General features: G+C 44.6%; 1 protein-coding gene across 2 annotated transcripts; it reads left to right on the top strand.

The window, feature by feature from the left end:
* The first annotated feature begins 1,136 nt into the window (after positions 1-1,136).
* Positions 1,137-22,247, top strand: ACTR5 (actin related protein 5). 2 transcript variants are annotated; one of them, XM_045528583.1, is made up of 9 exons: positions 1,137-1,567; positions 2,788-3,017; positions 5,084-5,253; positions 8,802-9,019; positions 10,081-10,263; positions 15,057-15,173; positions 15,883-16,022; positions 17,101-17,233; positions 21,615-22,247. In XM_045528583.1, the coding sequence occupies exons 1-9, from the start codon at positions 1,193-1,195 to the stop codon at positions 21,870-21,872; spliced, it is 1,824 nt and encodes a 607-aa protein (XP_045384539.1). In that variant the 5' UTR covers positions 1,137-1,192; the 3' UTR covers positions 21,873-22,247. The 2 variants fall into 2 exon arrangements, with proteins under 2 accessions (XP_045384539.1, XP_045384537.1); XM_045528581.1 differs by lacking the exons at positions 17,101-17,233; positions 21,615-22,247 and adding an exon at positions 16,397-17,083 and having other exon boundaries at positions 1,138-1,567.
* The last annotated feature ends 610 nt before the right edge of the window (positions 22,248-22,857 follow it).

Raw genomic sequence — 22,857 nt, 5'->3', positions numbered from 1 at the left:
GAAAGAAATTATCTGGCCAACTAAAATATATACAGAAAAAATTAGCCGGGCATGGTGGTGGTGCATGCCTGTAGTCCCAGCTACTCGGGAGGCTGAGGCAGTAGGATCGCTTAAGCCCAGGAGTTTGAGGTTGCTGTGAGCTAGGCTGACGCCATGGCTTTCACTCTAGCCAGGGCAACAAAGGGACACTCTGTCTCAAAAAAAAAAAAAAAAAAAACCAAACAAAAAAAACTTAAATGTTCCAGAGCTTGTAGAGTAGATTTAAGGAAGCTGGTCTAATTCTTGTTATCCCCCTAGCTAGTGGACAGAGGGAAATGGGACGGAGGAGAGCATGCCCAATGCTTTTAGGGCTAAAACTGGGAGTGGGTCACATCACTTCACCTCACCCCTACTGGCCAGAACTTTGTCGCTGGATCACATCTGGCTAGGTGACCACTAAAAGGAAGAAAGGGAAACGATACACATTGGGGAAAAATTAACAGTCCTTTTCTCAGTGGTTGAGGTCCTAGGGAGAGGACACAGTCCAACTCCTAGTCTGTGAGAGTTAATAAATAAATCTATTTTTAAACTTTATGTTGCATTACAAAATATACATACGAAAAGTACACAAATCATAAGTGGACGACTTGGTGAATTTTCACAAAGTGAACACACCTGTGTAGTTAGCGCGCAAGTCAAGAAACTGAACCAGCAGTACCCCAGGGTTCGAGTTTCCTTCGCCACCAGAAGGAAGAGTCACAGGGATAGGGATTCGTTTCGCCAGGTCGCACGGCGGAGGCGGGGCCCGGGCGGTCTAGGACGCGACACCAGGCAAATGGGGCGTGGCCAAGTGGAGAGGCGGGGCCCGCCAAGCTCTGCGCGGTCTCGAGGCCAGGAAGGGGCGGTGCCTGACGGCGTTACGCATGGGGGCGGGATTTCCTGGCCCGCAGTCCCGGCTAGAGTGAAGAGGCGTGGTCACTCATGAGCGGTAAAAAGGGACGAGGCTAAGCAAAGGCAGACTTTCGCAGCCAGAATGGGCGGTCCTGAAAGCGGGCTGGGCCATTAAGGGCGAGTCGGGTGGAAAGATTGGGTGGGCTTCGCGAGGGGAGGGGCTTCGAGGCACTTTAGGACTGGAGCGCGCGGCGTGACGCCGGGGGCGGGGCCTCGTGGCGCTGCGCAGCGGCGAGGGGCGGGGCCGGGCGCGCGCTCCAAGATGGCGGTAAACGTGTTCCCGTTCCGCGACGTCCGCGCTGCACCGGATCCGGTGCTGGAAGCCGGCCCGGTGGCACACGGGCCACTGCCGGTGCCGCTGGTGCTGGACAACGGGTCGTTCCAGATCCGCGCCGGCTGGGCATGTCCCGGACTGGACCCGGGCCCCGAGCCGCGCCTGCAGTTCCGCGCGGTGTGCGCCCGCGGGCGTGGCGGGGCTCGGGGCGGGGCGGGCCCGCAGGTGGGCAATGCACTGGGCAGTCTGGAGCCCCTGCGCTGGATGCTGCGCTCGCCCTTCGACCGCAACGTGCCTGTCAACCTGGAGCTGCAGGAGCTGCTGCTTGACTACAGCTTCCAGCACCTGGGGGTCTCCTCACAGGTGAAGAGCCGGGTGGGCTGGGCTTGAGGGTGGGGTGAGGTCTTGTCTCCCCTCACTCCGCTCTCGGAGAGATAATAGTCATTTCAGTAGCTCCGATTGTCATTTCGTCAGACAGTCGAGCAAATACTGAGCGCCTGTGCTAGGCGCTGCGGGTATAGCAGCAACTAGAACACCGCACCTTTCCTCTTGGAGTACACATTGGGACATATGTGCTCTTTGGTAATATACTCATTTGTTAACAAATACGTGTTGAGCAGCCACTCTATGTCATGCACTCTTTTAGGTACTTAGAATACGTCTGTACCATAACGTAAAACTTCCTGTGCTTATGGAGCTAGTATGGAAAGATACTCTAGTATGAAAAGACAGACAACAAACAATGGAGTTATGTAGTAGAGTCTAAGCCATGATAGGATAACAGGGAGTTATAGTTTTTCAGTGGGCAGGGGAGGACTCATGGGGAAGGTGATGTTTGAACAAGGATTTGAAGGAGGTGATTAACGGAGCAAGCCATGTGAGTATCTGAGGGAAAGGTATCCTAGTCAGAGGGAGTAGACAGTGAAAAAGGCCCTAAGGCCGGAGTGTGCCCTAATGCTAATTGCAGGGCAGCCAGAGTGAGGGGGAGAATAGTACCTGGAAGAGGTACTACCTGCATTTGATCTTAGCCAAAAAAAGCGAGGTGCGGTGGAAGAGGTATTACCTGGAAGAGGATGTCAGAGAGGTAGTGAGGGGGCAAATCACATACCTTCTGGCTTTTACTCTGAGTGAAATGGGGAGCCATTGCATAGTGTTGAGCAGAGGAAGAACATGACTAAGTTTCAGTACAATCACTGTTACTGCTTTATGGAGAATGGACTGTCATGGGTCATAGGGTGGAAACAGGGGGACCAATTAGGAGGCTGTTGCAATAACCCAGGTGAGGGATGATGGTAATTTAGATGAGGAAGGTAGCAGGGAATGTGGTTAGAAGCACTTGGGTTCTGGAGATATTTTGAAGACAGAGCCAACACAATTTGCTGACATTTTGGATGGCACTTAATAAATTGACTCTACTTTCATATTTTCCAGTAAAGATGAGAGTCTTACAGTTGATACTGATCAGGTTTTTGATTAAGAGACCAAAAGCAAATTCAGCCCTGCAATAAGGGTTTTGAGTTCTTTTATGCTTTAAAAGAGTATTCTGTTACCACTCATCTATTTGCCTTTTTCTTTCAAAGTAGGGTTGCGTTGATCATCCCATAGTTTTAACAGAAGCTGTGTGCAACCCATTGTATTCACGACAAATGATGTCAGAGCTTCTTTTTGAGTGCTATGGGATTCCCAAGGTTGCCTATGGAATAGACAGCCTCTTCAGCTTCTACCACAATAAGCCAAAGAACTCGATGTCCAGTGGGCTCGTCGTTTCATCTGGATACCAGTGCACGCATATTTTACCCATCTTAGAAGGAAGGTGAGTTGCACTTGTGGTGTTTGAGTGCTATTTTAAAAAGCATTCAGTAAACATTTATTTAGTGCCTACTTTAAAGGCGGAGTGGAGCAAGTAGCCTAGGAACTGAGCCTCTGGGTTTGGCTTTGACCTGCCTCACTGTGGAGCTATGAGTAGGTCACTTTACCTCTGCTTTGTGATCTCCTGGATGGAGTTAGAGTGGATGGTATCTTAGGTCCAAATCCATAATTCTACAATATGAAGTTTTGATTTATGGGGAGATAGCCAACACAGCATCTGCAGGTAGTAGATACTCAACAAACATGTTTTAAATAAATTATTTGAATAAATTTAAGTTAGACCATCTTTGTATTCTGGAATACAGAATACAAAAGAGTACCCTTTTTGACTAAGATTTTTTTATTTTTTAAATTTAAAGCTGTTCAGTCGCTATTGTTTAGATCTTTCTTTTCAGATACAGTGCTTGGCAAATAATAGGTACTTATTAAGTATTTCTGAGTTGACTAGAAGGCAAGGGTAGTTTATGTCATATTTAAAATCTGTTCCCACTTTATATTTGGGCTTTCACTGTCTGCTAAGAGACCAGGGCAGCATTTTGCTCTCCTGAGTTTCTCACAGTGCATAAGGAAGTGTGGACCATAGGCAGAGAGCACTGGCTTTGAAGCTGAATGCCTGAGTTTACATCTTCTGCTAAACCTCTTCACTTAGTTTCTTAACATGTAAAATTGGGAAAAACTGATTTCTCAGGGTTACCCTGAGGATGAAATGAGATAATGTAGATGAGGGCACTTTGTTAACTGTAAAGCAGTCTGAATATTTAAGTCAAAATAAATGTCATTGAATTTATTGGGAACTATAATAGGAATTTTTCTTTTTTGACGTTTCCATCAAAATCTATAAAGAAAAAAATAATTCTTAAACATCACCAAACACTTCTGAAGTATGGAGTTCTCTATTTCACATAAACAGAATATGCATACATTCAAAATAACATGTTTTTGTTGTATTGAGAGATTATTTTACCTGAAGGCTAAGAAATTATCAGATTGGATAATAGAATATCTTGTTCTGTGCTGGCATCTACTGGTGAGGTGTGATATAGCAGTAACATTTCATATACAGCAAGTTCCTAGTGCTGTTACTTTGTCACATTAGGAAAATAAAGTTACTCTGGTTCTCTTCCCCTTTGGTTAATATGAAAGGGATCTGACTTTTAGGAGATTGCAGTAAGGTAGTATGTGTGGTTACTTAATGTGTTTGCATCAGTAGAAGTGGAGTGTCTAGGGGAGGGGTTCTCAAACTCTGGCCTACACCAGAGTCACCTGAGGAGCTTGTTAAAATACAGATTCCCCAGCCCAGCACAAGTGAGTCCTGAGAGTTGGCATATTTAACATTTTCTCCAGCTGTTTCTGAGATATTTGGTCGCAGGACCACAGTTTAAGAAATACATGAGACACATAAAGGTCTGACTTTGGAGAGCATGTTCTTTCTGTTGAACCTTGTTTCTTTCTTTCTTTTTTTTTTTTTTTGGAGACAGAGTCTCACTCTGTTGCCTGGGCTAGAGTGCTGTGGCGTCAGCCTCGCTCACAGCAACCTCAAACTCCTGGGCTCAAGCAATCCTACTGCCTCAGTCTCCTGAGTAGCTGGGACTACAGGCATGCGCCACCATGCCCGGCTAATTTTTTCTGTGTACATTTTTAGTTGTCCATATAATTTCTTTCTGTTTTTAGTAGAGACGGGGGCTCGCTCTTGCTCAGGCTGGTATCAAACTCCTGACCTCGAGTGATCCGCCTCAGCCTCCCAGAGTGCTAGGATTACAGGCGTGAGCCACCGCGCGGGGCCTGAACCTTATTTCTTTCTGAGACTGGCCAGAGGTTAGATGGTCAGGTGTCTGGGTGTGGACTAGGAATTCCTGCCTGGATAAGAGGTTGGACCAAGGGAACTTTAAAGTCCCTTCCAATTGTAAGGTTTTGTGTTTCCTCTGATGGTCTGTTTCTTCCAAGATGCTCCATATTCTCTCCTGTATGTTGCCAAAAATTGCAGTGCTGTTTTCTACTGCTTGGTTGCAGATTAGATGCTAAAAACTGCAAGCGCATCAATCTTGGAGGAAGCCAAGCAGCTGGCTACCTCCAGCGTCTCCTCCAACTGAAGTACCCTGGACACCTGGCAGCTATCACTCTCAGCCGCATGGAGGAGATTCTGCACGAGCACAGCTACATTGCTGAGGACTATGTGGAAGGTAATGAAGGGGACATTTGCCTGCAGCTTTTGGATATGGTCTACCTTTGGGGTGATCCTTAAGTTGTTACTAGGATGAGTATTTGCTTGCTTACTTTTTTACTCTGAATCATATTTTTTAGTACCTCTTACCCGTTTTGCTGTTCATTTCCTTAAACTGTTGAATAAACCAATAACTTACATAGGTAGGTTCCCTTCACAAGTGGTAGCTTTTACAGCTTGCTTCCAATACAGGTCTTGGGATTATACAACTTTCAACTTTTTCCAGAAGTGAAACATTCTTAAGAGTGAGCAGAACATACTAGATTAAAAATAGTTTAAGTTTGAAGACAATTGAAATTGTTTCATCACACCATTAGAGTAGAATCCGTACTCCAGAAGCATACCTTTCTCTTTGCAAGCTTGTCTTGAACTTTTGGTTGTATTTTACTTCAAATTAATTGATAGTTCTTTGTATATTCTGAATATAAGTCTTTCGTTGGCTATATGACTTGCAGATATTTTCTCCTGGTCTGTATACTGTCTTGATTTTCTTAAACGTCTTGCATTAAAAATAGTTTCTTATTTTTGATGAAGTCCTATTTATCATTTTTCTTTTGTGGATTATGGTTTTGATGCTATGTCTAAAGACCCCAAAGTATGAAGATTTTCTCTGATGTTTTCTTCTATACGTTTATATTTCTATGTTTACATTGAGTTCTATGACCCATTTTGAGTTCACTTTTTATAGGTTGTGAGGGTCACTGTTTTTTTTTTTCTTTATTTTGCATATGGATGTCCAATTATTCCATGACATTGGTTGAAAAGATTATAGTTTTTTGGGGAGGTCCCCAAGACCACTCCCAGGTGTGATTTGCTAGAAGGACTCACAGGATTTAGAAGTTGTTAAACTCATGGCTATAGTTTATTACAGTGTAAGGATACAAAGCAAAGATGCCAAAGGGGAAAGTGTATGGGGTGAAGTTCAGAGGCAACCAGGCACGAGGTTCCAAAAGTCTTCCAGTGGAGTCACAAAAGACACACTTAATTCCTTCAGCAATGAGTTGTGATGACATGTATGAAGCGTTTTTTTTTATTAGGGAAGCTTATTAAAGACCTAGTGCCCACAGTTTTTATTAGAGGCTAGATATATAGATACCTTCTACTAACACATACCAAAATTCCAGCCTTCTAGAAAAAAAACAGGTGTTCAGCATAAACCATCTGGTTTGCACAAACAGTCTAGGCAAAATGAGCCACACTTACTAGGGAAAGTTTTATATTGGCATAGGGAACTGTTAACCAGCCAGGTTCCCAGATGCTAGCCAAGGACCGAGCTTTCAAGCAGGTCTTTCTAAGGATAGCAGTCCCAGGCTGCTTTTGAGTGGATTTTGAGTTTCGTGAAATGCTTTTGCTGCATCAGTTAAGATGATCGTGTGGTGTTTCTGCTTTAGACTGTTCTTATGAGGGATTATAACGATTGCTTTTGAATATGGAAACCAGCCTTGATTTTTAGAGGGGATAAACCCTCTCGTTTATGTATCTTACTTTTTTATATATTGCTGCATTTGATTTGGTAATATTTTATGGAGTTTTTTTGTGACTGTATTCATGAGGGATATTGGCATATAGTTTCCTTTTACTGTCTTTGTGAGGTTTTGGTGTCAGGGCAATATTGGCCTTGTTAAATGAGTTGAAAAGTGCTCGTAGAACTTTCTGGAAAAGATTGTATAGATAATTGATTTTTTTTCCTTTAAATATTTGGTAGCATTCTCCAGTGGAACCATTTGAACCTAGGGATTTCTTTTTTTGGAGTCTTTTAACCATGAGTTAAATTTCTTTAATAGACATAAGACTCTTCAGGTAACCTTGTTGATTTCTTCTCTTTATTATTTCCTTCCTTCTCTTTGGTTTAGGTTCATTTTGCTCCTTTTTTCCCTAGTTTCTTAAAGTAGAAGCTTTGATTATTATGAGGCCATTCTTTTTAATATGATCGTTTAATGCTGTTAATTCCCCTCACAGCATTGCTTCATCTGTATCCCACAAGTTTTATATAGTTTCATTTTTATTGAGTTCAAATATTTTCTAATTTCTTCCTAGATTTCTTTTTTGAGCAATTGATTATTACAGAAAACTAACAAAATGACCAAAAAAAGAAAAATGTAGTGTTTTATGTCCAAATGTTTGAAAATTTTCTTATCTTTCCGTGATTTATTTCTAGTTTAATTCTCTTGTGGTCAAATAACTCCCTTTGTCTGATACCAGTTTGATGTATTTTATGACCCAGAATATAGTCACCTTTGGCAAAAGTTTCATATACACTTGAGAAGAATAGATACTCCGCTCCTGTTGGGTACAGTGTTCCTTGGTGTCATTTAGGTTCTGGGGTGATGGTGTTCAGTTCTTCTGCATCCCTGTTTATTTTCCCATCTACTGGCTCTACTGATTATTGAGAAAAGAATGTTGAAGTCTGTAGGTATAATTGTGGATTTTCCTATTTCTCCTTTCATTTCTGTCAGCTTTTGCTTTCACGTATCTGAATCTCTTTTGTTAAGTGCGTATTTAGGATTCTTAAGTCTTCTTGGCAAATTGACCTTTTATCATTATGTAACATCTGTCCTTCTCCTTGGTAATTTGCTTTGCTTTGAAGTCTACTTGAATATTAATGTAGCTACTCCAGCTTCCTTTTGATCCGTGTGCACATGGTGCATTTTTCCATCCTTTTACTTTTCATCTACCTATACCATTATATTGAGAGTGAATTTCTTAGTAGTTGGGTCATTTTTTTAAAAATCTATTTTGTCAATATCTTTTAATTGGTATGTTAAGACCATTTACAATTTATTATTAATATAGTTGAATTTAGGTCCATCATTTTGTTTCTTTTTTGTTGTTCCCTCCATATATTGCTCCTCTGTTTCTCTCTCCTGCCTTCTTTTAGGTTATTTGAACTTTTCTTTCTTTATTTATTTTTTTTTAGTATTCCATTTTAATTTATCTTTTTTTTTTTCTGTATCTCTGTGTAGGTATTTTTTTAGTGGCTGCCCTAGAGATTACAGTAAACACAACTTTTCACAGTCTACTCAGAATCAATATTTACCACTTCAAGTGGAATGTAAAAATGTTAGCACTATATAGACTCCCTTATCCTTCCCTGTTTATGTTGGAATTGTCTTATATGTTACAGCTATGTACTCTGGAAACCCATCAGACAGTGTTATGATTTTTACTTTAAATCGTCAGACACATTTTAGAGAATTCATGGGGAGATTAGTCTATTATGTTTAACCAGATTTACATCATTTCTATTGCTCTTCCTACGTTCCTGATTTTCCAAGCCTCCTTCTGGTGCCATTTCTATCTGAAGAACTTTATTTAGCAGTTCTTTTAGAAGAGCTCTGCTGGCATGATATCCAGGTTTTATAGCTGCATTTAGTTAATTGAGTGGATTCGGAGATTGGGTGGAGTGTGTTTTCTCCATCGTAAACCTATATGTGGAGCCCAGGTATTGATGTTTTAATTTTTGTGTTAATAGTCCATTTCATAACTTCCAAAATCATTTCTTTGAAGAATTGCAGAAATGGCGGTGCCCTGATTATTACGAGAACAACGTCCACAAGATGCAGCTTCCGTTTTCCAGCAAGCTCCTTGGTAGCACCCTGACCTCCGAGGAGAAACAGGAAAGGCGGCAGCAGCAACTGCGGCGGCTGCAGGAGCTCAACGCCCGGCGACGGGAGGAGAAGCTGCAGCTGGATCAGGAGCGGCTGGAGAGACTGCTCTACGTGCAGGTAACAGCAGATACAAAGGATGTGCTCCCAGCTGAGCTCAACGAGGTGGTCCCAGAAAATTTTCTTCCTATATATCTTTCCTTGGCCATAAAATGCATTGACCATCTAAGTCCCCTTTGGGGTCAAGAATGAGTCCAGGCAATCATCAGTGTAGAGTACAGTATAGAAGCAGCTTTTTCTCAAGGAGCTGTGGGCTCCAGCTTTATTGATTTGTTTATTTTGGCCTTATAAGCTCCTTTATTTCAGTTTTTTTTTTTGGTTTTTTTTTTTTGAAACAGAGTCTCACTCTTTTGCCCTGGCTAGAGTGCCGTGGTGTCAGCCTAGCTCACAGCAACCTCAAACTCCTGGGCTTAAGCGATCCTACTGCCTCAGCCTCCCGAGTTGCTGGGACTACAGGCATGCACCACCATGCCTTGTTAATTTTTTCTATATATTTTTAGTTGTCCAGATAATTTCTTTCTATTTTTTAGTAGAGATTGGGTCTCGCTCTTGCTCAGGCTGGTCTCAAACTCCTGACCTCGAGCGATCCTCCCGCCTCTGCCTCCCAGAGTGCTAGGATTACAGGCCTGAGCCACCTCGCCCGGCCTATTTCAGTTTTTAATTTGTTAATTTAAGTGTAGCACATATAATGCAAATTGCACAAATCTTAAGTCTGAACCTCGATGAATTTTCGCAAAGTAAAACACACCCACGTATCTGCTATCAGATCAAGAAACAGAGCTGTACCGGCATTCCAGAAGCCTCCCTCATGTCTCCTCTTGGTCAATAACATTCCCACCTTGCCCCGCAAGTGGTAACAACATTTCTGTCCTCTGTCACCATTGATTAGTTTCGCCTAATCAGGCGTTGCTGGAACTCTGATGCCTAGAGACAGCTGTGGAGGAGAGCAGCTGTGCCAAACTGTGGCAGGAGCGGGAGATGTGGCTCTGCAGCGGGCAGGCCAGGGGAGCTGTCTCCTGCTACAGTTCTTCTCTGTTTGGCTTGAAGCCACTTCTCTTTCCTTCCTGTCTGTGATTGCACTGTTTGTCTTTGAGGATGAATTGTGACTGCTCTGATTTCAGGAGCTTCTAGAGGATGGCCAGATGGATCAGTTTCACAAAGCTCTGATAGAACTGAACATGGACTCCCCAGAAGAGCTTCAGTCCTACATACAGAAGCTCAGTCTGGCAGTGGAGCAAGCTAAGCAGAAAATCCTTCAAGCAGAAGTCAACCTGGAGGTGGATGTGGTAGACAGCAAGCCAGAGGTAACTGTGAGGGCCCTGGGAGGGAGCACCCCTTCCTGAGGGGGAGGAGTGTCCTGAGAGGGCTGACATCAGAGGGGTGTGACTGGAGTCCAGGAGGAAAAGAGAACAGCATGACGCGTGTTGTCCACTGGCACGTGGGTGGGGCAGTGATGGCACTGACCTTGTACCAACTGACGTTCTGTCTGGAGGGATTTCACCCCGTAGGTCTCTGGCCCCCTGGAAGGGGAAGTGTGCATGTAAATAGGGAGAACACTCACACACCTATCCTTTGGTGCTGTCTTGAACCCGAACCTGTTCCCTTGATGGTCATTTGACAGTCATACACTCCCTTAACGTTCTGGTGTTTTATTAACTGTATCATGGTTGATTGTTCACTTCCCTCCCTTCCATCTTGATATTCCCTGAGGACAGGGATCACACTTCATACAGAGTTTATGTGAGTTTTTATGACTAGTAGCTATGCTCGATAAAACATCTGTAGGTTGCCTTAAGGTCAGCCTTTTATTAGTGACTAAAGACTAACTCTTTGAATAAGCTCTTTGATTTTCTCTTTTTCTCATTTGTTTCCCTGCCTGGACACTGTTAGTAAGTGTTGATGTGGCAAAAAGGGCAGGTGGCAGAGCTGAGCTGGGCCCTGGGTAGTCCAAACCCTGGCACCTTGGCGCCTGCATGATGAAGGGGCAGCCTGCAGGTCACTCCTGAGCGCAGAAGTCACAGGGTGGGTCTCCTGTCTTTAGAACTGGAACTAAGTGTTGATAAGTATATGCATGGTTCCTGAATTTGTCATCCCTGCAGTTCCAAAACAAAATAATTTATTCATTGCCTTGAGACATGTTTTAGGCGGGATTAATCAGACTAGCTTCTTGGCTTTTTGTGGTTAAGTCTGCTTTCTTTAAACTCTTGATTACCTGTGCTTTTAGAGAGAAACAATACTGTGGAAAAACCCAAGTCAGTGCCGTTTGATGCTGGGTGCTGGGTGGTGCTAATCAGTGATGTCAGAGCTGTCTCTGGCTCAGCGTGAAGCTTACTTGTGCAGTGACGGGCTCTCAGCTGGAGGCTCACTCATAGTTCCTGCTCTCAGCCTTGCGTTCCCTGCCTCTCGCTGACAGGCTGTAGATTATGTGAGGACAGTAACTGCCCATGAGCACAGGTGCCTTATCAAGCAGATCCTGAGGGAGGCTTTCTCGATACACCTTCACAGACCACTAAGATCTTGGGTAGAAGAGGCCTTCACCATCTTACTCCCCCGCAGCATCCCAGATCAGCTTCAGTTGAGTCAGCGTCCTTTTTCTCGTTTGCTTCTCCCAGTTTTCAGGTCTTTGTTTCAGATTTGACCAAGTATTTTTTGAAAGGTAGAACTGGCTAACCAGTGTCATGGTCAGATTTATCCCATGAATGTGACTGTAACTGACTCTGATCACCAAAAATTGCCCTCAATAAATGCTGACTGACCATTAAAGCTTTGGTGAAAGCTTACTGAAATCCAGACCATGTCATCTTTGTTTTATATTCATCCATATGTAGTTTTTATCAGGTTTAGCTTATCAACAGGACATACGCTGCTTTATACCAGAAAGGTGCCACTAAGCCATGTGCAAGTGAGGGATTTCAGATTTAAAAAGGAAAAAACCAAGCAGCTGTGAAGATGTGATTCCTGAGCAGTTGGGTAACTAGTTTATCCTTTCCTTTGTTCATTTTTCTGCGTTTGTACGTGCTGTGATTCAACCACTCCTCCGTTCGTTCAGCAGATACTTACTAAGCACCTGCTTTGTTCTATGCTCCTGGGGCGTATATTTAAATCTCCTTGGGAGGTTTTGAAATGTTGGACTTGAAAAGATTTCTCTGTAGTCAACAAATTTGATGAATTGATTGGTCACCAAAGCTTTAATGGTCAGTCAGCATTTACAGAGGGTAATTTTTGGTAATTAGAGTCAGTTACAGTCACATTCATGGGGTAAATCTGACCATGACACTGGCTAGCCAGTTCTACCTTTCAAAAAATACTTGTAGTATTTTCCAACTGTATCTTTCATCTAGAATGAAGTGAATAGATATATGTGGACCAAATTTCATATTGAAATTCCACTTAAGCAGTAATGGCTGAATTGGAGTAATACAGCTGGAATTTTTAAATTTACAGTGTTTCCTGAAATCCCTTTTTCCTTAAAAGACCAATCCATTCTGTCCTTGCTATTCTGCAGTTATCCCTGTGAGGATGTTGTAAAGAGTAGGCTTTGCTAGCTTTCTGATGAGGTATTTGAACTAGAAGATGCTGGCTTTTCATAGCTACAAGCACAGCATAAGGGTAGGAAGGGGAGAACACATTTTTAGAGCATCATCGTTTGTTGGAAAACACAATGGGCCAAATATAGGAAGTTCTCTTGCTTTACTAGCCAAGATCAGAGTTGGCCTCTGCTTGTTCTGCTGCTGCTCAAGGCTGTTTTAGGGAACCATGCTGCATATTCTCTGATGTGCTTTGGCAAACCGTCATTCTGTTCAGTTCCAAAGGAACAGTCATATTAGTGTTCCTGAGCACCACACAATACATGTGGACACCCTGGCAAACCCTAGGGGGAGAGAAGCCAGCCGTGGTGGAGAAATCTGTTCTCCGTCGGATGTCTTTTTTCTGCATTGGAATTATTAGCTTTGTTCCTCTCTGTGAATCATATGAATTAGGATAAGTATGTATTCTTTTTACCATTTTTAGTGAAGCTAAGAAGTAATCTGATTTTTTAAGATGACACATTTTTTAATGTAGCTAGATGAAAGCAAATGATGATATTTTTGCTGCAGCTGAAGAAGCCTTTTGAAACCCAAAGGTTTATAATCTTTTCTATTCTGGGGGGAATTTGAGGGTATATCCCAGGGGCCCTCAGTGCCAGGGGCCAGGAATGGTAGAGGTGACTAAGATCAGCTCCTCAACCTGAGAAATATAGCGAGACCCCGCTTCTAAACAAAATTTTAAAAATAAATTAGCCCAGCATTGGGGTACATGCCTGTAGTCCCAGCTACTCAGAAGGCTGAGGCAGGAGGATCACTTGAGGTTGCACTGAGCAATGATTGTGCCACTGCACTCCAGCCTGGGCGACAGAGTGACATCCCATATCTTCAGACAAACAAACAAAAAAACCCGCTTCCTGTCCTCCCAGGTGCCTAAAAAAAACACAAAAAAAACAAAAACATAGGGCTATAGCAGCACACTTAGCTGCTTGGGATGGAGCATGTCAGGTGTGGTGGTGGCTGGTGTGGAAATACAGATGGATTTTTGAGAAAGGATCGAGATGTTTGATCTGGGCCCTGAAAGATTACCTGATTCCGGTAGGTAGCAAAGGAGGAGGGAAGGCCATTTTAGGTGGAAAGAGCCACGCGTGCAGGGAGGTGTGTAGAGTGTGGGCAAGAAGGGCGGTGGTGGGTGATGAAGCAGAGACAGCTATAGAGGTCTTTACCTGTCAGGCTAAGGAGCCTGCATATTGTCCTTCAGACATACAGAGCCCTCAGAGGAGGTTGAGCAAGGAGATGACATGATGAGATTTTATTTTAGGAAAATGACTGGTGGCAGTTAGGATGATGGGTTGATGGGAGAGGTTAGGCTGAAAGTGGGAAAACAGAATAAAAATGTGTCGTAGTGTCCAGAAGAGAGGTGCTGCAGACCTGCAGTATGTCAGTAACCATGGGGAAGGAGGGTGGAGGAGGAGTTACTTCAGAGGTAGGATCCCAAGATCTCCATGCCATTTACAAGCCAAGGTGACAGTAGCGGCAGTGGCTCATGGTAACAGAACACGTGGCACGTGCCATACCCCATGGTGAGCACTTGTGCAAGTGTCATCCTAGTTAATTTTCACAACTCAGTGAGTGGATACTATTATCATTCCCATTTTACAGACAAGGAAACTGAGACTTGGGGAAGTGAGGAAATTTGCTCAAGATTGGTCGCATAGGTAGAAGTCATGCAGCTGAGAGTCAGAGTCAAGCAAAATCCCATTCCAGCTGCCAGTCTTGTAACTTAGGCTGTTTTGAAAGGCAGTGAGTGAATAGGTGGTAATGCCTTTGACCACGTTTGGGAAGATAATGAGCTAAGTTTTGACACCTTATCTTTAAAGTCTTTGTGGGACATCAGGTGCACTTTCCAGGACTCACCTGTGGGAGGACACAGAATCAAATGGGACATGAGAAAAGGAAAAGGCCCGGGGAATGCCGCCACTTAGGAGCTGGGTGGCAGAAGAGCCAGGTAAAGAGACTGAGAAAGCAGTCAGAGAAGAGAGAAGCCAGAAGGTTGATGGGAGAGTTTAAGAGATGTTTTAGTCATATTCCCAGCCCAACAGGACCTGCTGTTAAGGGACTAATTGTTAACATTAGTGTTGGCACGTATATTTATTAATTATTCAGAGGTGTATTTAATTTTTCTGGTAGTCTAGCTACCTTGTCAGCTGTCACACCCTTCTCCCCCAGAGTTGTGTGTGTGGGGTGTAACTCACGCAAGGAGCAAGTCATCCACGGGGCCCAGCCACGAGCTGGCACTGTCAGTACCTTTCAGAGAAGGTGGGGGTTGGTAGGCTTGTATACACAGGAAAGGTAGGAGACAAAAGCAAAGCCCATTTCTGGCTTTTTAGTCTTTTAATTTTTGTGTTTATATGTGTGCTTTTTAAAAAATTGCTTAGAAAATTTTTCATAGTTTTTATGTAAACTTTTAAAACATTGAGCAAGATCCTGGTTATTTTTTGTCACCCTGAACTAACAGAGCCAAGGCTTGCTGAAGGTACAGATTGTGTTTTGTTTATTCTATTCTATTCCAGACCCCTGACCTGGAGCAGCTCGAGCCGTCTTTGGAAGACGTGGAAAGCATGAATGATTTTGATCCCTTGTTTTCAGAGGAAACACCCGAAGTGGAGAAGCCAGTCGCCACTGTCCAGGTTTGACTCCTGCAGCCTAGACTGTGCTTATGCTTTGGAGCTGTTGACGTCAATGGCTGGGCTAGTCTGGTGTGTTTCTTTGGGATTATCCTTTTTTTTTTTTAAATCCCAGTCATGCTTTCTAGAAAAAGAGGTACCAATTCTTAAGACATCGGATGTCAGGGATTTTTTTTCCCAGTTATTGATTGAGGTTCCAGTACTAAGATATGTGAATCTGCCTAGCAGAAACATTTGGGCAAATAAGTAGGAACTTTAGATCTGAAGACTGGCTTTTAATGGTTTCGTTTACATTTAAGCCAGTGTCCTTAGGCTTAATCCTCTCTGGGGTCTATGTTTCTGTCATTACAGTGGCAACCAGGTGAACTGTCCTGAGTCTGAGACCCACCTGGGAGAGAGGGGCAGGGGTGCCAGGCCAGGACAGGGCAGGAGACCTGTCCTCCATGCTGGACTGTTTTACTGCTGCTCCCCACGAAGTCTCCCTGCAACGCAGGGACCATTTCATGATGTAAATATGTAGGTGTTTGTATTTCAGAGGTTGAAAGAAGATAGAGATTGAATTATCAAGTCAAGAGAGTTGTGGGGAGGCTAATTTGGCATGACCAAAGGACAGGAGCTATTTAGAAATAAGAAGTACAGTTTGAGGAAACTGGCAACTGGGATGTTTATCATTATGGCCTAAAAATATCTTTTAAACCTTGGGTTTTTAAAGCCCGTGTTTAACTTGGCAGCATATCATCAGCTGTTTGTTGGGACAGAAAGAATTCGAGCTCCAGAAATTATCTTCCAGCCATCTCTCATAGGAGAAGAGCAGGCTGGGATTGCAGAGACCCTTCAGTACATTCTGGACAGGTGAGACAGTGAAACTTCTGTTGCTTTTATTTTCCTGAACCTTTTGCTATGATTTTACATCAAATGCTAGATTTGATGGTCGGGCACTTTGGAAATCCGTCTCGCTCTCTTCTTTTCATTTACTTGCCGTGCTCCAGTAGTATTCTTTTATCTGCTACCAGGCCTGGCACCTGGTTGGGACTGTTTGTAGTTTTCTGAATCTGTAAGGCCTCATTTGATTTGAGCAGCTTTAAGAGTTTCTTTTAAGTTGAGCAACATGGTATAACATATGCTTTGGCCTTCATGTAAACCTTCACACTATTGGAGACTGGTGATTTTAAATCACCTTAAAAATATTGCAGAGATTATAAAGGTTTTTTTTTCCTTCCTTACAGGTATTTTACTTATTTAAGGGTTTACATTTCTATGAGAATACACCTCCCTCCCGCTGTGTATACAGGCAGTCCCTGCAGTGTGAGATTGCATAATTCAAGTCGGACAAGTAGGGAATATGATTGTAGTTCGGCTGCTATTGCTTGTAACAGGATGGGAATTTGTACCCAGCAAGGGAAAAAAGCTTTTGCAGCTACTTTGTTTGAGTGGCTTTGAGCTTTGTCTTAATAGTGGGTGGGAAAGTGATCAAACATATCTAAGATAAAGCTGTTATTAAAAAAGAAAAAAGCACAAGTAGAGAGATGGACCCTCAAAAGGAAGGCGGGACATTCTGGGAATGATGGAAATGTTTTATATCTTAATTGTGGTAATGGTTACTGGGGTATATAAACTTGTCAGACTTTATCAAAATGTATGTAAAGTAATCCTCAATAAAGCTGATTTTTAAAAAAACATGTATTACAAAATTATAAAAATTCTGATCACATTAAGGAAATGAGTTGACCATTCAAATTAAGGTTTTGACTAGCTATTTGGAAACATTGGACTGGCATTCTATAGAGACACAAATGAAAGGTGACAGTTTTGGTTTTATTTTTTTTCAACATCTTCTGTTTTGTGCTGAAAGCTTACATTTCCACATCTGCATTCCCTTCTGATATTCAAGTGAGAAGGACTATACCAGAAGGAGTTGTTTCTCTCCTAGGTACCCAAAGGACGTCCAAGAGATGTTGGTTCAGAATGTGTTCCTCACCGGTGGGAACACGATGTATCCTGGGATGAAAGCCAGGATGGAGAAGGAGCTGTTGGAGATGAGGCCCTTTCAGTCTTCTTTTCAGGTACTGATTGTTCGTGTGGCCAGCTATTTTGAAAATAGCATTCATTACTTGTTTTCTCCTTGCAAAAGTAATGAAGTGTAAATGAGAAAAATTGCTTTATAATTCCATCATCCAGAGAGATCTACTATTAACATTTTTGTGGCCTTCCCTCTGGTCTTCAGTATATGTTTAATTTTTCAAGCAGAATGGGAATCATGGTTTATATACTACTTTGTGTTTTTTTTTTTTTGGAAAAGGAAGACATGCACATAATAAAATTCAAAGAGTACAAAAGAGCGTACATCAAGAATAAGCCATTCTCCCTACCCTGTCTCTCATCCTACAGGGAAAGCTTGTCTTTCATAAGTTTTCTACACATGAAAGTGTATTACTTTGTAAACTGAGTTTTCTTAACCCGTCATGAACATTTTTTCCATGTCATTATTCTTCTAAAAGACTGTTTTTTTGATTGTATGGTATGAATGCCCCACAGTTTTTCTACCAAATTCTTGATTACCGAGAAACATGGGCCGAGCTCCCGAGATGGATCAGGCACTGTGGGGCTGCTGAGATGACCTGGGTACGGCCCCTAGCTGCAAGGACATGGCTATCTGAGGGGGCAGCAGCCAAGTAAACGGGCTGAGTTGTGCCAAAGTGTGATGGACATACAGGCAGGAGCGCCCAGCAGTCTCCACTGGTGTTCAGAGAAGGCTCTGTGGAACTGGATCTTCTAAGGTTGAATAGGTGTCTGCCAGCTAGACAGCATGGTGCGGGTAGGTTGGAGAGAGCATTTCAGACAGAAGGACTAGCACCGGCAAAGGCACAGGGGCCAGAAGCTTGTGGAGGGAGTGTGAAGTGGCCGAGTGTGGCTGGAGCATGTAGCTGCTAAAGAGGAGTGGAGGCGGATGAGGTGGAGCGGTCAGCAGAGCCCATGTCGTGCAGAGCCTGTGCTCTGCTGAGAAGCGTGGCCATGATCCGCTGTGCTGCGTGATGTAGGATACACTCAGGGTGTGGTCTCTGGGCTTCGGTCCTCATTCCATTGCCACTGTTACTGAATTTTGCTAACCCTCAGTCTTCTCCATGGTAAGAAGTGGGTAATCATAGCCCCTGTTGCCAGGGTTCAGTGTACTGGTGCATGTCACATGCTCAGCACAGGGCCTGCACGTAATAAACTCTCAACGCTAGCTGTTGTGGAGGATTCACAGGACTCAGCATGTAATTGTGTTTATGGCTATGACTTAATACAGTAAAAGGATACAAAGCAAAATCAGCAAAGAGGCAAGGTGCGCGGGGCGCAGTCTGAGGGAAACCAGGTGCAAGCTTCCAGAGTCCTCTCCCAGAGGGGTCACACAGGACATATTTAATTCCCCCAGCAACAAGTTGTAAAAACCTGCGAAATGTTGCCAACCAGGGAAGCTTGTTAGAGACTAAGTGCCCAGGGTTTTTACGTGGGGGCGGATCACATAGGCACCCCCTGCTTGTAGCATACCCAAATTCCAGACTCAGGGAAGGAAAGCAGGTGTTCAGCATAAACCACATTGTTTGTACAGACACATGAGCCACTCTTACCGGGTAATGGTGGGAGCCCTCCCAAAATCTAAGTTCCCAGATGCCTGCCAGGGACCAGCCTGTACACCCGCCTTCCTAAGGATAGGCAGTAGGCCTGCTCCGTTAACCCTTTCCTGCACAGCTGCTGTCTTTAGGCCATAGTGAACCAGGAAGGAGTCTAAGCGGAGGAGTCATGTGATCCAATTTGCATTTTAGGAAGATATTTTTGACACTGGTGTGAAAAAGATGGGAAGTCAGGAGCAATATTGGAAGAAGGAGACCAGTTTGGAAGCAGCTCCCTAGCCTTTAGGAGGAAGTCCTTGCTCCTCTCCACTCACCTTGGTTTACAAGGTCCCTTGTGATCTGACCTTGAAGAGAATTCTCCAGTGTTATCTCATCACTCCCCTTGTAACTACTGTCAGTTCCCCAGATCTGCCATTTTTCGTGCCTTGGGGCCTCTGCGTGCAGCTGGTTCCCTTTGCATAGAATACCCTTACTAGCTCATTCCGACTCTCAGCAACTGGTTTCCATGCAACTGTTGTGACATGTGTTCTAAGCCCTTGGCACGGCGTCACCTAGTAGCTATGCAAGAAATGCGAAGGCAGTGGCAGAGGAAGAGGAAAGGAGGGAGTTGATGTGAGGGAGATTAAGAGAGTAAAGTCATCAGAATTTGATAGTAGATTGGATTTGGGGAGAGAAGTGGGACCTAGGACAACTCCCAAGTTCTGGGTGGAGCAACTAGTTTGATAACTATGACATTCACTGAACTAGGAACCACGGGAGGAAGAACAGGCTGGAGGGGAGGTTAGTGCGTTCCGTTTCCAGGGTGGATCGAGCTGGGTTTTCAGTGGACACACGGGAGGAGGTGGCCATAGCGAGCTGTGAGTGCTCAGGGGAAGGTGGAAGGGTGGCTTCGCATCCCTCGTGTGAATGTGCTCGTGGGCACTGCTTGGGAGGAGCAGGTGAAGTCAAGGATTAAGCCCTAAAGGACACCCACATTTAAGGGTCATAGGCGGGTGGGCGACACCCATAATGCTGTCTAAGAGACTGGGTGAGGCGGAGGAGGTGGGAGGGGCACCAAGGGAGCAGCAGCACCGAAGCCAGGGGTGATGTTAGGAAGCGTGAGCGAGGGGCTGAGTCACGCTGGCAGGGCCGACTTGTGATGAGGTAGTTGAGAAAAAAATCTTAGAGGATTTTCAAACCTATTTCTTGATAATCCCCAAAGCCTTTCCCATGAATTACTTCATGAGCATTGGTCGGAGGAACACTGCCACCAGACCTCTTCCAGCCCTGGCTCTGAGCTATTCCTGTCTCAGGTGGCCCAGCCCAGCTGGCCTCTCCCCCACCGTCCCTGCCCCCTTTCACGTTGCTCGTGCAGTGAGTGTGTCGCACTGTCACTAAGCCCTGACACCCCAATTTTAGATTGTGTATTCAGCAATGGCCCAAGCATATGAACTATCTAAGGGCCTGTGTGACCTTTAAAAGGTAGAGAACCCCAAGATGTGTACAGTGTTTACAACTTCTGTAAGAAAATAGTTTCTGTTGTTTTTTCATAAACAGGAAAACATTTAAAAACATTACAAAAATATCAGACAATTTTAATAAGTCAAAATGAAAACAGGAAAAAAAATTATAATTGCAGCCTCTGTGAGAGATGTTATATGTATGCTTTCTGGTCTTTCTTCTCATGTATGATTTTAACAAAAAAAAAAAAAGATTGTTGGTAGCTTGTTGTGTAGCCTGTAGTTTTTTCACTTTCAGATAATTGTGGTGGTTTTTGCATATTGATAGGTACATTTCCAAAGCATTTTTATGGCTGTATAATATTCTGTTAACCGTATACCTTATTTCCTTTTTATTAGTAATAGTGATAACTACCATTTATTGAACACCCTGTACTGGGAAGTATTCCAAGCACCTTACACTCATTCTCCCACTGCCTCCTCCCAAGCCAGAGCCGTGGGGCCTCTTGTTACCCTAATCTTGCGAAGAGGTCCCTATTCACAAGTCCCTGCCTGTGTGCTAATAAGCCCAGGCAGTCGGACTCCTGAGCTTACACTTTTTGCCCTTTGTTGTCCTCTGTGCATGTGATTCCACTTTGTGTGGCCTGCCCCTCCTTTACCTCCGCAGGTTCTAAAACCACCTTTCCAAGCTGGAATTCATGTGGTTGGCGGAGGGGAGGAGGTGACAGGGAGGCGGGAAGGGGGGCAGTTGACTCTGGAGCACAGGAGGCCGACTTTGAGCCAGAGTGTTACCCGGATGGTGAGGGCAGGCTGGTTGAGGGGCCTTCACAGAGCTGCTGACCCCCGGCCTCCCTCGTTAATAAGCAATGGGAAGTAAGCACTGGCAGCATCACAGAGAACTCCCAGGTCACCCCTCTCTGCTGTCATTTCTCTGAGGCTCTTTTGCCACCATGACCAGAGCTGCCTCCCAGCAGCCTCTGCTTCCCGCTGCTCACAGAGAGGAGGGGCGCAGGGCTGGGAGGGCCTTTCCTCCAGCCGAGTGCCAGCCTCCACTTCTGCTATCCCCCCCACCAGCTTGTGGTTGGCAGCATCGTGGAGCAGGAGGCGGGGCACCTGGGCCCTCTCTGACCCAGAGTGGCAGGTCTTGTGTTCATAAAATACCTGCCAGCTGTCTTTCTGTGAGGTCGTATGTGGTGCGCTCTGTGCCCTTGTGTGCTCTCCTGGAGAGTCCGGACATTTCTGCTCAGCTGCGTTGGGGGGTGCAGAGATAGCCCTGCTCTGTCTTGGAATAAACTGGGGCCCTCCTGTGTGTGTATTTCTGGGGATAAGGTGGAGGGGCTGGAGCCCTGGTGGGCGTCGTCCTTCTGGTGAACGTTCTTTTTGTGTTTCAGGTTCAGCTTGCCTTGAACCCCGTGCTGGACGCCTGGTACGGTGCCCGTGACTGGGCCCTGCGCCACCTAGATGACGACGAGGCCTGGATCACCAGGAAAGAATATGAAGAAAAGGGCGGAGAGTACTTCAAGGAGCACTGTGCTTCCAACATCTATGTCCCCATCCGCCTGCCGAAGCAGGCGTCCCGCTCCTCGGAAGCCCAGGTGCCCGGCAAGGGCCCGGGAGCCGGTGGCAGCAGTGCTGGCGAGCAGGCCTAGCGCAGGCGTCTGGCAGAGAGGCTGCCCTGCCCACTGCCCCTGCGCCACGGTGGCAGCGTGACAGGACAGTGACTGTGCTAGATGTGTCCAGCCCAAGTCTGCTGGTCACACTGGGTTGCAAAATGGATTTCTCCTGGGGAGAACAAAGCTAAGGGACACTGGAAGCTGCCCTTTAGAATTGTGTTCATTTGGGGCTTCTGCCGTGAAGACGTTCTGAGTGGCGTCCTGGTACCTCTGTTGAACTCTGATGGGCTGCGGCATCAGCCTCCTGCAGCAGTAAATGAAGACAGGAGGACAGAGATGTACAAAGTGCACAAGACTGATTTCGTACTGTGTTTTAAAGCCTTTTTTGTTTAAAAAAAAATCCTTTACAATGTATCCTGTTAGTGTACATATTTTATTCTTCTAAATTTCTTGAGAAATTTCATGAGTGTCCAGCAGGGGGAGGTCTTTGACGGATGTGAAAAGGTAGTGTTTATTGCCTGGTGCACTCGCGCACCTGTAACCCACTCAGCGGGAGGCTGAGGCAGGAGGATCGCTGGAGCCCAGGAGTTCGAGGCTGCAGTGCGCTATGCGTGCACCTGTGAGTAGCTGCTGCACTCCAGCCTGGGCAACATAGACCTTGTCTCTAAAAAACTTTTAAAAAAATTTTTAAATAAAAGTAATGTTTATATAATAAAAGCAGTCACCCATGAAATCTCAGGAGCTGGAAATATTTCCCTTCTCCTATTACTTCCCCTACAGATAAGGAGAAAAGACCCCAAATGGGTCACCAACTTGTGCACAGTCACTCTGCTGGCTGGGGACCTACTTGGTGCCCTCTTCTCAAGGAGCAGCAATAGGACCAGTGGCCCAACTTTTGTTCCTGCTTTCTTTGCTGGAAACTTTTCTACCATACGAGGTCATCCTTCAAATGTTTTATTTCTGTCACTGTGAGTTTGTCGGCTCTTTAACCTTTTCAGGCCTCTCTGAAGAAAGAAATAGA

The sequence above is a fragment of the Lemur catta genome, chromosome 17, assembly GCF_020740605.2.
Source record: "Lemur catta isolate mLemCat1 chromosome 17, mLemCat1.pri, whole genome shotgun sequence".
NCBI lineage: Eukaryota > Metazoa > Chordata > Mammalia > Primates > Lemuridae > Lemur > Lemur catta.
Note: the sequence above shows the minus strand (reverse complement) of the source record. Positions and strands in the feature narration are given on the sequence as shown.

What these genes read in the sequence shown, in the direction of transcription:
- ACTR5 (XM_045528583.1), top strand. Translation starts at nt 1,193, where the DNA reads ATGGCGGTAAACGTGTTCCCGTTCCGCGACGTCCGCGCTGCACCGGAT. An exon ending in ACCTGGGGGTCTCCTCACAG is followed by an intron (nt 1,568 to 2,787) that starts GTGAAGAGCCGG and finishes CTTTCAAAGTAG; the next exon opens with GGTTGCGTTGATCATCCCAT. An exon ending in TGGTAGACAGCAAGCCAGAG is followed by an intron (nt 10,264 to 15,056) that starts GTAACTGTGAGG and finishes ATTCTATTCCAG; the next exon opens with ACCCCTGACCTGGAGCAGCT.